Here is a 15,373-nt window from a genome sequence, read left to right as displayed (position 1 = left end):
AGATTGGGAAATTAGGTTCGGTTTTATTGAAGGATACATGCATACATTTACTTTTTTCTGGATGAATTGACATTTTATTTTCAGATGACCAACGCGCGAGCTCATTTAACTGATTTTGTAGGCTAGGCGCTTCATTTTTCTTATATACCTCACATAAGGTTAAATCGTCCACGTATTTCCAGCGGTTATTATAACCAATCGTTTTAATTAGTTTATAATTGTTTTTGTCGAATTTTGTTAATATTTCTCAATTCAGCCTTTGTGTTGCCACGAAATATGTTTCGATGTGAATAAACCAGAATAAATAAATAAATAAATAAATAAATATTTGTTATCCAATTGGAATAAGTAAAAATTCCAATTGGATATTTATAATCCAATTGGAAATCTGTTCCAATTGGATTTGTTTTTTTTAGTTCAATTGGTATTTGTTATCAAATTGGATTTTAAAAAAATCAATTGGAGATTAATTGTCCAATTGGATTTTTCCAATTTCTAATTGGTCATTTGTCATCCAATTCATTCCAATTGGATTTATAAAAAAAAATCCTATTGGACATTTGTTATCCAATTGATCTCAATAGGATTTTTTCCAAAATTCCAATTGGAATATTTTTTTCTTAATTGGAACCAATTGGATCCAATTCATTCCAATTACAATCCAACTGACTCATATTGAATCCAATTCAATTTCCAATTGGAATGAATTGGTCATTTTCGTAAGGGGCATACTCATGTTTGGCTGGCCTAGGGCCTAGGCATAGCCTCTGCCGTTTAGGCCAGAGGCCTAGGCCTACGCCAATGGCGGAGTGTTATACATATAGTGCAGTAGTACTCTTGTAATACTCTGGACTAGCATTGTTTTAGTTACCATATGAGAGTTTCCTGTGTTAAAAACATGATTTACTATACTATACTTCTTTATAAAATATAAATTGTACTTTATAATAAGAGAAATCTGTATATTATCAATACCTGGAACAGTAGCAACACGAAAGTTCTATGCTACTGCACTGTAATGCATAGGCCTATTTTAATACACTACTTAGATAGGCTTTTCTTTTTCCATCTTGATTTCAGAGGTCAAAAAACATTTCAATTTTTTTTCAATCATATAGTGCTGTGGACTAGTATTTTAAGAACATTTTGCTGGAAAACATTTTTAGATACGACGCCCTGTTATGGAGTTATGATTTTTTTAATAACATGTCAGAAAATCAGCCGAAAAGCTTATCTTATTTCTGTTGGTTACGCACCGCTGATTCGCAATGTTTGTCATCACTTCAAGATGTCTACCGATTAGTGAAAAAGGCCTTTGTCCGACAACCTAGTCGTCCGAAGGACGACAGGAGGTCCAGGCCTGTCCGACCGGGGGTGGGGGAAGAGCAAATTCCCCCTGCACCTTCCCATCCCCCGCTGGCGCCGCCACTGGCGTAGGCCTCTAGGCCTCTGGCCTAGGCGGCAGGGGCTAGGCCTAGGCCCTAGGCCAGGCAAACATGAGTTTCCTATATGCCGCACTGCAATGTCGGCCTACAACTGTAGCTTAGAAAATCCATGAAAATCGTAAAATTTACCATTTACTCTTGCTTGCTATTTTTTATAATTTTACTGTTTACATTCCACTGATGTTCCAAAATCTAAAAATAGAATATGACGTAAGAAAGCCCGTATTTTGGACAACAGCGCCATCATACAACCTGTATTCTAGGACAGAGAAAGCCTCTAAAAATAGAATATGACGTAAGAAAGCCCGTATTCTGGACAACAGCGCCAAATTCCAGCCCGTATTCTGGACAGAGAAAGCCCGCGAGTAATTTATGGATAGGCCTATGCCATTGTGGTCGCCATCGTTATTATAGATGTTGGCACAATGGTTATTGTTGAAACAATAAAGGAATACTTTAATATAATTTATAAAAACTATTTTATTGCAAGTGTCAAACATAAAAGATATATATTTTCATAAATCTATAACATTTAAACCTACTTTGTATGTACTGTACAAATTCGGTCTAAAAATTACTTTAAAAATGAATATCATAGTTGTTCGTTATCATAATATAATCATGGCTCTATTTCACCTTCAACATTTAAAATTATGAACAATATATTTTATAAAACAAGTACGGAAACTGTACGCAGGAATGTAAATATGACAGAATATATTGACAAAGTAAAACCACAATTTTAAAAATGTATTTTGAAAATGTAAATATTAATACTAATAGATTTTGTATTACTAAAAAAGTTATTGTATAAAATTATTAATACTGGGATGTTCTACTATTATTAAATACACAATTACTAAACATAGTTAAAGTATATTAGATATTAGAGGTTATTTTGTCTTATATTTTTTTCCCAGAATATTTTCAGTATTGTGAACCAACCATATGATTCACTTTGCAGTTGCAGCCAGGCATTAGCCCACTGAGTGTGTCCTATAATTATACGAATTTCTATTACTAAACCACTACTTGAGCCAAACGTTTTTATACTTATTATGTCAGGTTCTCCTGACGAAAAATAAATTTGTTGGAGCATCGATATGAAGCGCCGTGTAAGTGCTCTGAAACGTTTGCTTACATCATAAAGTTGGTTATAACATAGAGCAAAGAAACAGAAGGAGATGCAACAAGCTTAGATCAAAGGTTCACGCTTGACGTGGTGATAAATTAATTAAATTAGTAACAATTACCATAGATATAATCACTTATCAGTTATGGATAATGAGGATTTTAGTGATTTTTCCGACGATGAATTTGATGTAAACGATCTACCACCAGTCGATTTTGAAGAAGACGATGTAGGCCTAGGTCTAGAAAATGTACGCCAGCAATACTGTGTTTGTTTGCAGCCGGGGACTACAGATATGATTCTCTGCAACAGCAAGCCTTGCAAAATTCGGTGGTTTCATCGTAATTGCATTGAGATGAAAGTACTTGAAGCAGATTGGATATGTAGTCGTTGTAACCCAGAAATCGGGAAAGGTGTGTAAGCTTCTTGTCAACTTTAATTATCCGAAATAATTCTTTAGGCAACAGAACGAATGAATGATGAAATGAAAACGAGTGTCTGTTGCTTCTCTAGGCCTAGGCTAGCTAGGCTAGTGCATAGAGCAAAGATTCTTTGCTCTATGGCTAGTGTCAGTGAAGAAGTAAACCCTAATTGGTGGGTCTAGCGAATTCAAAATACTGTATTTATATCTATCAATTATAAGTTCGTGGTTGGTGAATTAATATCATTAAAAAATATTTTTGTTTTATTTTCTGCATCTTTTTTCTTGTACAGATATTTCAAGTACAACATACAAAAAGGATAAGGCCAAAGACATACCAGCCAAAAGTAAACGTAAAAAAGGTAAGTTTGTGGACAATACATTAAAACCATTTTTTGTCATGACTATACAGTATACATATATATAATATGTATAAAGTATGTGTGTATAATGTGTATATGTATATATATATATATTGCCACTGAAGAAGAACTAGTGTTGTCCGAAAACTATGGTACTATTTTTGACTGTTTACGTTTTAGCTGTTGCTCATTAAATTTTTTCTGAATTCTGTAAGAGTGTGCATCCCATTTTTTTTTAATTATTAAAACAATTAAAAATACATTCTTTGTTTTCAGCGGTTAAAAGACCAACTGTTAAGTTTAAAAAAGATGATGCAATCGGCAACGGTCAACCAAAGGTATATTTGCTTTCGGCATTACGGAAGGTAAAGGAGCATCCCGTATATACAGCACCATACACAAACATCAATACAAGTTTTAGATCTTGCCACCAAGCTGCTCCAACATGCAGATTCCAAACAGTTTACAGACTTTGCATTAGATATTGTAACAGACTTTTGGGACATTGTGACAGCTGGGGATAGTAAAAAAATAAAACCAGAGGCAAATGAAATGGTCTGTCGTGTTTTTCACCAGTACACACTGTCTGGTGGTGTCAAATGGAAGAAATTGATGGAGTCATTAGACTTGGATACAGAAGGCCAGCATGTTGGGACATTAAATCACTTTGTAATGAGAACTCTGCTAAGTTTAATTCTGACAGATCGCCATGACAAGGACATGCCAAAGCCCAAGGTGCAGGAACCCAAACCTCTGGACCAAAACGAAGAACAAGTTGTTCGTTATGTAGCGGGTTATGTGCCCTATGCACTCTTGAAGAAATTTAAAAGATTTTCCAATTCAACTGCAAAAACATATTGCAAGTTCTTGTCAGCATGGAAGGTTAATGGTTCTGACACGACCCACTCATTTTTGGACTATTCAAAACTTTGGATAGCTAAGCAAAGTAGGGGTGGATTATTTAATGTTACTGATGATGTTTATTTATTTTTTAGAACTTTAGAAAATGAAAACAGAAAATACCTGACAATCAGTAGATTGAATTCAATGCCAAATGCCAATGTTAAGGACATTATTATGAACACAGTACTAGAAAATCCAACAGTACACAAGTACTGGTGTAACCTAACAAGAAATAAAATTGTTGGTGATGCATCTAAACATTTACTCGATATAGTAATTAGGTTGTGGATTAAAATCAGGATGCATGCGTTTTTAAAGGTTTATCTAGACTTAAAGAAGGCAAACAGTAATGAGATTTCAAGAAAGTCTGAAAAAGCACTGCGAAAAGACTTGTAAACATAGAGCAAAGAAACAGTTGTAACGATGTACTAAATTAGTCATGTAAATAATTAAATGCTATGATGGTTATACAATGAATGTGCAAAAAATAAATTTACTTCCAACAAGTTATTTTATTCCTTTTCTGTAGAGATTGTTTTGTTATTTCACAATGCACTGTATAAACCCTCCGTTGTTCTCTAAATAGCCAACAATGTTTTCATCCAGGACAAGAACCTCTCATAGTCATCAAGGATGTGGTGTGACAATAACATTTATTCGAACAAAGTAATCCTTAAATTATTAAACAAAAACAAATGTAATCATAAAAATTCTATAACTGACAGCTTTCAACTTTTATGAATAAAAAAAGGAATATTTTAGCAATAGTTGAGCAGCTATATAATGACACATCAATTCAAGCATTAAATAAGCCTTTTCTAACTGCGCATGATCGTATTAAGGTCATAGAACTCTATCGACATAAACACCACGTATACAACATACTGTAGGTGTATGTTAATTGACATAGTTGGAAATGTGAAATGGCTCATTATTCTTAAAATACTAATAAAATAGATATTTAACTAATTTTATGTACAATAATATAAAACTCTCAAGGCAATTACACATAAGATAGTATAATACATGCTCCAAGTATTCAAATGCACGCCATCGTGAATGGATTCAACATTTCGGCATCAATTATGTCAGACATAATTAATGCCGCAATAGTGAATCAATTCACGAAAGCGTGTCTTTCAATACTTGGAGTATATACTATTCTATCTTACCCGAGACTAATCAGTGGGCCTTTCGGCAATTACACATACAACAGGAATACTGTTTTAATTATCGGCCAAAAATGGTAGTCAGGATTATGCATGATGGAATGGTGACCAGATTTAATAAATATGTACACTTTTACAAAATCTATTTACAGAAATATAACTATAGTATTATAAATTACTATCTAAAATTTAATAGTAGGCAATTTTCCTTCCACAAAGAAACAAAAGGAAAGTCAAAATCTTGTGCCTGGCTAAGAAATTTATATAAATGTGATGCTGAATAAATTCATCTCCTCCTTGGTAGAGGTGTGTCATCTAACATACAACTACGTTCATCAGGGCCTCTGCAGTTTCCCCGCTTTGATGCTTTGGCACAGCTAGACGCAACATATAAGGCTTGCATATTTTGGCCGAACTGGGCAACAGTTGGGTTGTCACATGTCCCACCAGCTCCACGTTGTTTACTGAAGTACTGCTCTAACGGATCCTGATTAAACTTCTCGCTCAACAGAAAATCCACATCAGGACGAGAAAGCAGTTCTGAAGCCAAGTCCACAAATGAATTGACTACAACAGTAAAAAAAAATTCATTTAATTTTTATATAAATGTAACACAAATGTGCATATGATGCAGTTCTAAGGGGTAATAAACCAAAATAGCAATCATAGGCATTCCAATGGTTGTCGTAGGGAACATAGATGCTGAGATCGAGTGTTATATATTTGTCAAACCATAAAGATCAACTGTCAGACCCTGAGCCGTATAGCACTCAAACTCATACCTCTACCTTTAATAATGCAAACAACTTCCTGCGCTGTTGTAGCATACATAAAATGCTGAAATACTATTAAAATATGGTGTGTTTATCATGATTTTTTAATAATGATAACATTACTGCCATTCAACGAGCTACATGTTATGTTGGCTTGGAAATCTAGATTTTTTTTAAAAACTATTTTTTGCCAACCTGTTATTCTCAGTCCTTCTTGGGTCTCCCTGCTTAACAGCATTTTCTGCTTCTCAGACTTGCTCACATTATCAAGGTTATTGACTTGAGTCTCCCACTCGTCTAGGAATCCTAAAAAGTCCTCCTTAAGCCACTAGAAATAATCACAAATTAAGAGATTATTTAGTTAGCATACAATTGCTTTAACTTACTGCGTAAAACAGAGCAAATTACTTTATGAAGAGATCCAGTGTAAGATATTGAGAGTCAGATGACAGTAACTGGATTACGGAAAGCCTTTTTTAAATGTAAAGCAACTACGTATACCTTGAAACGCCAGTCATCACTAGATCTATACGGCGCTAAAGCTGGTTTGAGACTGTGACTATCCTGATGTAGACGGGAAACATTCAAGCAGTCGAAAAATGTGTCGAACATCCTAATAAATTTTGCTGTCGAAGCTGTGTAGTATTGTCCATGGCACTCAAGAGCATTGGCTACTGTGCTGCTTAATACCTATAAAAAATTATTTGGTTGAAAAGTTTTCTTGTCAATTTTATTTATCACAATATATTCCAAGAATTATTTTTTTTAACGTTTACTATTGTTGTGCTTACTATCTGTAAAAATTATTCATTTGAATTTCTTGTAGACTTAAATTTAATTACAAAATATTAACAAAACTTCCTTTTTAAAGACTGGATGTCCCAAATATATTTTGGTTATCTACTAATTCATTTAATATAAGCATAGAGCAAAGAAACATTGTTTATCGACATTTACAACTGGTCACAGCGTCTCATTCCATTCAAAACAATGTGGTATACAAATTGTGATGATACACAGAATCATACAGCAAAGAAACAGAAATGAACTGCCTGAAACTACACAAGACAAATAAATCTACAAAATAAATAAATAATACTACAATACATTTTCATCAGTGCAAACATAGAAATACCTGCACAGCCATGTACACGCGCATTCTCAAAGAAGGGGTCAGGTGGAGATGCTCATAAGAGATCTTATGAAGGCGACGAAGTCCAGGTGAATATCTGTCTAATCCTGTGTCCCAATTATACAGTTCCAACAGATAAGTCCATTTGATATCCATTTTGTTGTACTGTGAAAAAAGTTAATAATCACATGATTTCCATTTCCCCAATCATCGTTGGTTTGATGCCATGTATGTGGTGAGTACAGTACTGTACAATTTAGCTTAATTTCGTGTTTTAGTGTTTATTTGTAACCATATTGAAATAAAATTTGATAACTTACATGGAGGTGCCGTGTCTTATAGTGATAGTTACTGTTCTCAAAGTTGTTTCGCGTCGTCTTCATCAAATGTGAAACATCGCAAATAAAATATATATTCCTTGTTGGATCTATTTCATTGTGAGTGACATAAGTAATAGACGTTGATCCAGGAGTAGAATGTAGCCTATAAAACTTTCTATTTGGCGACGCACCATCCGAGATAAATGCTCGAACCCTGAAGCCCGCCGTCTCTACATACTCTACTGCTTCCCATAGGCACGAAAACAGTTCATCACTTGAGGCTCCTTTAGTGGGACAATATCCAACTGGGGCATGTAATTTGCAAAAGATGCCGCGCAACATCAACACTAAAACATGTGTTGCAACTGGAGGCTCTTCTTCTCCTTTACATCTCCTTGTATTTATTTCATTACCAAGAGTTCCAACATCAGTGAAGCCCACAATCTGACCAGATCGGCTTGAAAAACCTAAGCCAGACTTGATCTTCATTTCATCAAACATTAGAGAAACGTCTTTCTTCAATTCACTGTTTTCTTTATTAAGGCCTATATCTGAAACAATCCGTTGCAGCATTTCAGGACAGAATCCGGAGGCGGTATCTGCAAAATGACTGTATGGATGAAGGGTTCTAGGGTGCGGCAATCGTAAAAAACCAGTTTCCCTCATAAGATTGTAGGCTGAGGCAGAACGGTTTTGCAAAGCGATGCACCATCGAATTATGGCTGGATGCCATCGCATTTGTTTACCTTTTTCATTTGAAAGTTTTTGTTGCTCCCACAACAACTTTGCTGGTGAATCATCTGGCAAATCGTCCAGTTCAGTACATGCATTAAATGCCTCCATGAGCTGAGTCGATTGATGATGAGGAACCACTTCACTTTCAGCATTGTACATTTTGTTGACTCTATCTTCCAATGATGTATTTCGTCTCTTCAAACTACGCCTATCCATTTGAAGATGTACCGCTTTATTTTCAAGTTGGCGCCTTGTCAAAAACTTATTTGGAATTGTAGATGATGGAGAAACTTGCTCATCACACTTCTTTGTATGTAGTGCACTTCGCATAGCTGCCAAGTCAGTTCTGTGTATTCTGCATACATGACAGCGATCGCCTTCTACCAACAAATGACAATTGTTGTGACGGATGGTCTCATATTCGCTAAAATAACGGTCGTTAGAAGTTATCTTTAATGGAATCTGACCATCTGGTCCTCTCTTTGAATTTACAAGATCGCCGAAATCTTCATTCCCTACACATATACTTTTCCATGCAAGCAGGTGGCAAAGTCTCTCCGTATCTTCTACACATAGTGTATGCATATACTGCTCAAGTATTGAAGTTTTCCGAGAACATTCCACACCAGAAACAATCAATTTCCACGTGAAATTCTGGAAAATTGTAAGAGTGACTACAACTTTACCACATATGTTCAGCCTTAAAATTTGTAGGCATTCATCAGAACGCCAGGACAAAAGTCCAGCCTTCTTTGCTGCTTCTTCATGGCATTTCAAAGTTGGTTGTGGTTCCTCTATGCACATGCATTCTTTTGCATTAAATGTCATGACTGTAATGTTACAGTTAGCCTTCATGTTCTTCTGCATCTTTGTTTTCCATCGTTTTAATTTCAGTTCACAACACTGGCAGATATATGGAGGGTGTACATTTACGTCGTCGTTGCTGACATCAACTTCCAATGCAGCCATAATTATTCTTGAGAAGTTCTTTTTCATCAATGGTTGACGACCTTCTTTGATGGCTTTTGCACATCCACATAGTCTGCAAACAGTTTGCAAACAACTACAAAACTTGCTCATCGTATCTCGGTCTGTGCATTTTAAAAAGAAATAAAGTATATAATCATTCTTTGCTCAACGTCAAATCAAAATAACCTCATTTTTATGATGTTCATTTTCTCATTCTAATTTCAAAAGACTAAATTGATTGTGAGTGCCAATTAATCAGCTTCCTTCATCCATTACTATAAAACAGAGAATTGGAAGCTCAAAATAATAATAAAAAAAAGATACAAAAAAAGAGAAAATTATTATGAATTAATGATTTAATATTAGAACTGAACAGTAATTATCTTAAAAAGAAATACGTATACCAAGAATAAAATAATTAACCACAAATTACAAGTAAAAAAAAATGATGAATGCAATATTTACTCTTAAGAAATCAAATAGGCCTAGCCCCTAGGCCTAGCCTATCCTAATAGGGCCTAGGCCTAGTAGTTTTGAAACTAATTTGAGCCACGATAGGGACCTATGGTAGCATAGGTCTTGCTGTATGGTGGTACTGTCGGTACTAGGTAGGCCTAGTGCGAACCGCCCTTCCTTCTCGTCAAATATATTCCTAGGCCACCTAGGCTAGGCCAAGCCTAACCAAAAAGCTAACGCTAATAGCCTAATATTTAATAATAGGCCTAATCCTTAATTTATTTTTTTTTATAAGAAGTTTGAATGGGTACGATGGTTGGAAATTGGCCAAAGTCATACTAGGCCTAGACTAGACTTCCGACCGTATTTTGTAATCGGTGAAATCGGCACAGAAAAACCTCCACATTAAAAATTAAATTTCGTCAATGCACAATATTGCACATGACTCTCGCATCTACAAACATGAACATCGATAAATTCTCAACACAACAACTTAATTTTCAACTTTATGAGATTTACGGAACATTACATTATAAAAGAATAAAAATAACACATTTTAGTGATACTGTAAAATACTTGAAACTTACATTTGTGTGTAAAATCTGTTCAAATAAGCCGATTTTCTTGGTTTAAAAAGTAAAATTTTCAGCATTAAAATATCTATATAAATTACGCAAGACCGCTTGGATTCAAAGAAAAAGAAATGAGTGCGCATGCGTTTTATATTTAAGGTCAGTTTGTTTGTTGAAAATTACTTACTTTATACACAAAAACAAGTGACTCGCCGATGAGGGACACGGCAAGAACCTCCAGTTATAAAGAGATAAGATCGTAGATAACACACGGGCGATCGTAGTGCTTTAGTATAGCAAAAACGGCGTGTTTACTTAGCGTGTAATTGGATTTTAGATAAGGGTGCAGGTCGTTGCAACTCCTTCTGTTTCTTTGCTCTATGGTTATAAGTATGGCAAACATGGCTGGGGCAATTAAAATCTGATGACGACATTGCTGTTGCATTAATTTTCGCCAGAATTTCATTTGGAAGATTCTTGATATCTGCCAGAACAGGAGAATGAGGAGAATCAATTTCAATTTCATTATTTGAACCGAGCCCTGTGATGTATTTCCAAATTGGTTGTGAGATACGGGAGGCGAGGCATTACTCTGAATGTGAAAAGCATCACTATTGTTAGCATCAAACCCGTTTATATATTCATCATGTGGTTGCCCTAAATCAACTCTACTTCTATTTACACAAATTTAGTGCTCCCCGTGGCCTTCCCCATAATGACCTAGATGTATTGTTCCTAACGGCAAACAATGGGTTTATGACAGTTCTGGCATCAGCTCCCAGAGAGGAATAAACTACTATAGTTACACTATAAATAGTTGCCAGTGTCTGCAATGTAATATGGTCAACATAGGTTCCATCGTTTGCCATTCCATGTGTATAATTCGACCACGGCATCCCAACAAACAGTTTCAGGGGTATATCGTCGATGTTGTCGGGGTTTTGCTGAAGATAGTGTACTACTTCACACCACAGTTGTTCGGCCGTCTGGTGAATCCCAAAATCTACAAGGGCAAACCTTACGGCATCAAATTGGCGATTTCCATTACCAGTTGGATTGTAACGGAGCGACAAACCCTCCTCTGAAAAGTCTCTGTCATTAAAATTGTCTTCACCTCTAATCGGTATATACAGCTTTTCTCTTGCTTCGCTTAATATTGTGAATGTCATGTTTTTCTTTAGTTTTTTAATTTTCTACAGATATCCACTCTTCAGTTTCTTGATATGTATCGGGGTTATGAAATTTAACTTTGTATTGGAACAGTCCATGTTTTTTGGGGGGTTTTTTTCACTTTTCAATGACTCTTCCTTTTAAAATATAATTTTTTTTTATTTGATTGCTCCTTTCTTGTTTGTATTGTGGAATTTAATTATTACGTCTTCATTGGTGCTATTGGTTTATTCATTCTTTCGGTGGATTGTTTGGCTCTGTTTCGAACTCTTTTGACATGTTTTGCATTGCGGTTAATGTCCTTTGGTCTAGGATGTTTAATAGGAACGAATTCATGTTCTGACCCGATACCTATAGATACTTTTGTCAAGATATTTGCTTTTCGTCCGTAATAATATTTCGAAGGGTGTTTTCCAATCCAACTCTTCTTTACACTCTTCGTTTAAAATTCTGTTGAAATCAGGTAAATGAGCAACCCAGTTTATGCCTTGCTTTCATAAAACCATGAGATCATATACAATTTTCTTCCGGAGTCGACGGTGAACCCTTTCTACCTTTCCCTGCGACTGAGGGTGGTAAAGGCGAGATTTGATTAGTTTTATTTTCATCTGCTTACATACTCGTTTTACCTTTCCCTCGAATTCTTTCCCCCTATCACTCTGTAAACGGTCAGGAGGGCCGTGCTCTTTGTATATAGCATCGATTAATTTGGCTATTGGAGCGCTGGATTTTCGTTTTAATGGTCCTAACCAAACGAATCGGCTAAAAACATCAATTATGCTCAGAATATATCTGTTAATTTTCCCTTGTGCATTATGACGTCCTTGTTCAGATCCATTAAATCAATTTAAAAATATATGAAAATATTATTGCTTAATTAAGTATAATAATGAAATTATAGAGATTTTACATATAATAATGAAATTAATTATAGAGATTTTACATGTTAAGGAATCAATTCATAATATTAATCACTCATGAATGTAATTTTTATTGAAAGGGGGAGCCGAGTTGGCTGGCCACCGCTGTATCGCTTCACAGGCCCGTAGCCAGGGGGGTTTTTTGGGGTTCGGGCGAACCCCCCTTTTTCAGCGAACCCCCCTTTTGCCAGCGAACCCCCTTAACCAGAAAACGATCCCCCGTTTCCAAAATAGTGAAATTTATTACAAAATAGGAGCATTTTGGCACTGTTTATTTGTCGCTATCGTTCGTAGTCCGATCGTAGAAATCAAAACAACCTGCAGCCAGCTGAATGACGTAACCAGCAAGACTTCAAAATGAATATTAATGAGAGGTTTGTTGCCTAAACTATTTGACCAATAGCGTACTCCGTAGTTTATTTACTTTGGCACGACGTCATCACAAAAGTTTGGGCGCTCGACATTTTTCATTTCTCTGGGATCGAGGACATGCGACACGCCAAAAATAGCCTAGGAGGAGGATGAAGCCTCCTAGGAGGATGAAGCGCCGAGAAAGGATAACCGATTTTTTTGCTTCAAGGCCAGCAACGAAGAAATCCCGAAATTTAAGAAGTTAGAAAATTCACCCTTGTTTTCACCACATGCTCATGATACTGCCTGGCGCGGGATCGGTGTACTTTTTCCGGCTAGGCCTAGGCCCTAGGTCTTGCGTTGCTAGGTAGGGTAGGGTCGTAGCCTATGGAGGCCTATTATTTGCGAACGATTTTATTATTTATTTTGTAATCGAGCTAGCATAGGCCAGGGCCTAGGCTAGATAGGCTAGCAAGGAAATAAACTTGGTAACGTTTTCACGTTTCGTCAGAATTAACTGACATTATTCATAATAATATATTTATTATTTTTTCTCAATATATCATAATGTGCAAGGTCTGTGTTTTGAACAGTCACCTCTAGTGGGTATTGCTAATTTTAACCGCTGTATCGCTTCACCACTGATAGTCGTCATGTAAATACTGATGACCTCCGCCAAGTTTAAGATAAGAATTATACAATGTTAACTGTTAATTTGGGTGGACGCTCAATCGGAAAATCACTTAATCAAACGGACCGCATATTGCATTTAACAAAAGGTATACTGAATGTATACGGTACCATACAACGTATGATGCTACACGGAACAGATTAGAGTATAATCAGCTGACAAATCACCCCATTATTCTATTGTCATCATATTCATATATGTAGGACTGGTGACTGTCCTTATAAAATGCAATATGCGAGGGTTATATAATCCTAATCTGGCTTATGCCGTCCTGTATATTATATATACAACCAGATTACACAGTTTAATTACTATACTGGAACAGCCTCAAACGCCGGGAACCAGCCAAACCAATTTCTAAATACGCCATTTTGGAATTCATCCGAATTATGACTGTAAACACACGCATTTACACGTATTTTTGATTCAAAATAGTACGTATACAGGTATGTATATCATGTCTTCCTCTAAAATTTTAGACTTATATTAACTCTAATGCTTTAAAAAACATTAAAGTTCAGTCAACCTAGGCCTAGACCAAGGCCCTCGGCATAACCTAGGTTAGGCCTAGATGAACAACTTTCGGCTCGATCATGTGTGGGAAAAGCTGGGCCTCTGGCTTAGGAGTGAAGGGCCTAGGTATTTAGAATTGCCAAGAGGCTCCCTACTTTGAGTGTCATAGTGGGTCCCCCTAATAGTACCTCCCTGGTGTTCTGTATTACCTCAGTGTAGACCTATTTGAATTCACTATTTCTACTACTAGCCTCCTATTTTAGGCTTAAGGCCTATTAGTACATAGAGCCCTATAGACATAGGCCTCTAACCTAAGCATAGCCTGGACTCGATTTTATTACAGAGTTTCATCGTAACCACGCCTAGGCTAGGCTTGCCCCCCCTCCCCACTCCCTCCCTTTCTAGTCCAAGACTGGCTTAAATACTACATTATTTACTAGATTTACTGCTCAGTGCAGCTAACTGGTTATTGGTATTAATGTTATTAGTTGAAAACTAGCCTTGGCAAAGGAATAAAAAGAAAGGTCCAGGGAGGAAATTTTACAGATTGACCACTTACGCCCCACCATGGTAACTTTGAAAATATTGATAATTTATTAATAATTGTAATCATACAGGTAATGGCAAGCATTCTTTAATGAATGTGTCTGTATATAATAATCATTTTTTAAAAAAAACTGTAAATCGGATATTGATCATTTTAGGGATGTTGCTTGTTTGCTTGCTCACACCCTCACTATTACAAAATTAAAAAAAATAAAGAAAAAAGGAAAATTATACAAGGATAAAAGGATACAATAGTGATAATAATAATATTTATTAACCGCTCTTGAACTTGAAGCCGGTGGATATTAGAGGGCGCTCTGTTATCGGTCAAGGCAGAGCCATAGATAGAACATAGAGCTATTATTATTATTCTTATTGTACCTCTATGAGATAGAAAGAGTTGCGACATTGAGAATTTAGAAGCCATTTTGTGTCATACGCGATGCGCGTTCTGTGTCGATCTAACGTGATGTGCGTTCCTGTGTATAATATTGTATAATACAGTTAGCGGCCTCCTGTATAGTTTAATTTCATTTAATCTTTTTAGCAGTCGAATTTCATGTAACTATTTATAGATTTTTTTTATGATTTCGCTACTTTATATCCAATTTCATATTATAAAATAATACTGTAATAATTTACTACCGGTATTTTTAAGCAGTTCTTTAATCCTCGCCCATAGACAGAGAGAGCCCCTCGATGGCAAGCATTCTTTAATTAGGCAATCCTTAAGTAGCTCCTATTATTTTTGCAAATAAATGATATGTGACGACCAGCAAAAATTAATTAAATA

At 35.8% G+C, this 15,373-nt stretch overlaps 1 protein-coding gene across 1 annotated transcript in view; it reads right to left on the bottom strand.

The window, feature by feature from the left end:
- Positions 1 to 4,909: 4,909 nt before the first annotated feature.
- The window catches only part of LOC117103032, a 16,803-nt gene continuing 6,339 nt past the window's right edge, over positions 4,910 to 15,373 (bottom strand). The window contains exons 2-7 of the mRNA XM_033243495.1: positions 11,465 to 11,538; positions 7,658 to 8,440; positions 7,341 to 7,502; positions 6,707 to 6,895; positions 6,401 to 6,533; positions 4,910 to 5,999 (exon numbers count right to left, since the gene is read on the bottom strand). Coding sequence (XP_033099386.1) covers positions 5,719 to 5,999; positions 6,401 to 6,533; positions 6,707 to 6,895; positions 7,341 to 7,502; positions 7,658 to 8,440; positions 11,465 to 11,538 — 1,622 coding nt within the window. The 3' untranslated portion in view covers positions 4,910 to 5,718. The remainder of the gene's footprint in view (positions 6,000 to 6,400; positions 6,534 to 6,706; positions 6,896 to 7,340; positions 7,503 to 7,657; positions 8,441 to 11,464; positions 11,539 to 15,373) is intronic.

This window comes from Anneissia japonica, unplaced genomic scaffold, assembly GCF_011630105.1.
Source record: "Anneissia japonica isolate Jap-2015-1 unplaced genomic scaffold, ASM1163010v1 scaffold8218_len373358_cov135, whole genome shotgun sequence".
Taxonomy (NCBI): Eukaryota; Metazoa; Echinodermata; class Crinoidea; order Comatulida; family Comatulidae; genus Anneissia; species Anneissia japonica.
Note: the sequence above shows the minus strand (reverse complement) of the source record. Positions and strands in the feature narration are given on the sequence as shown.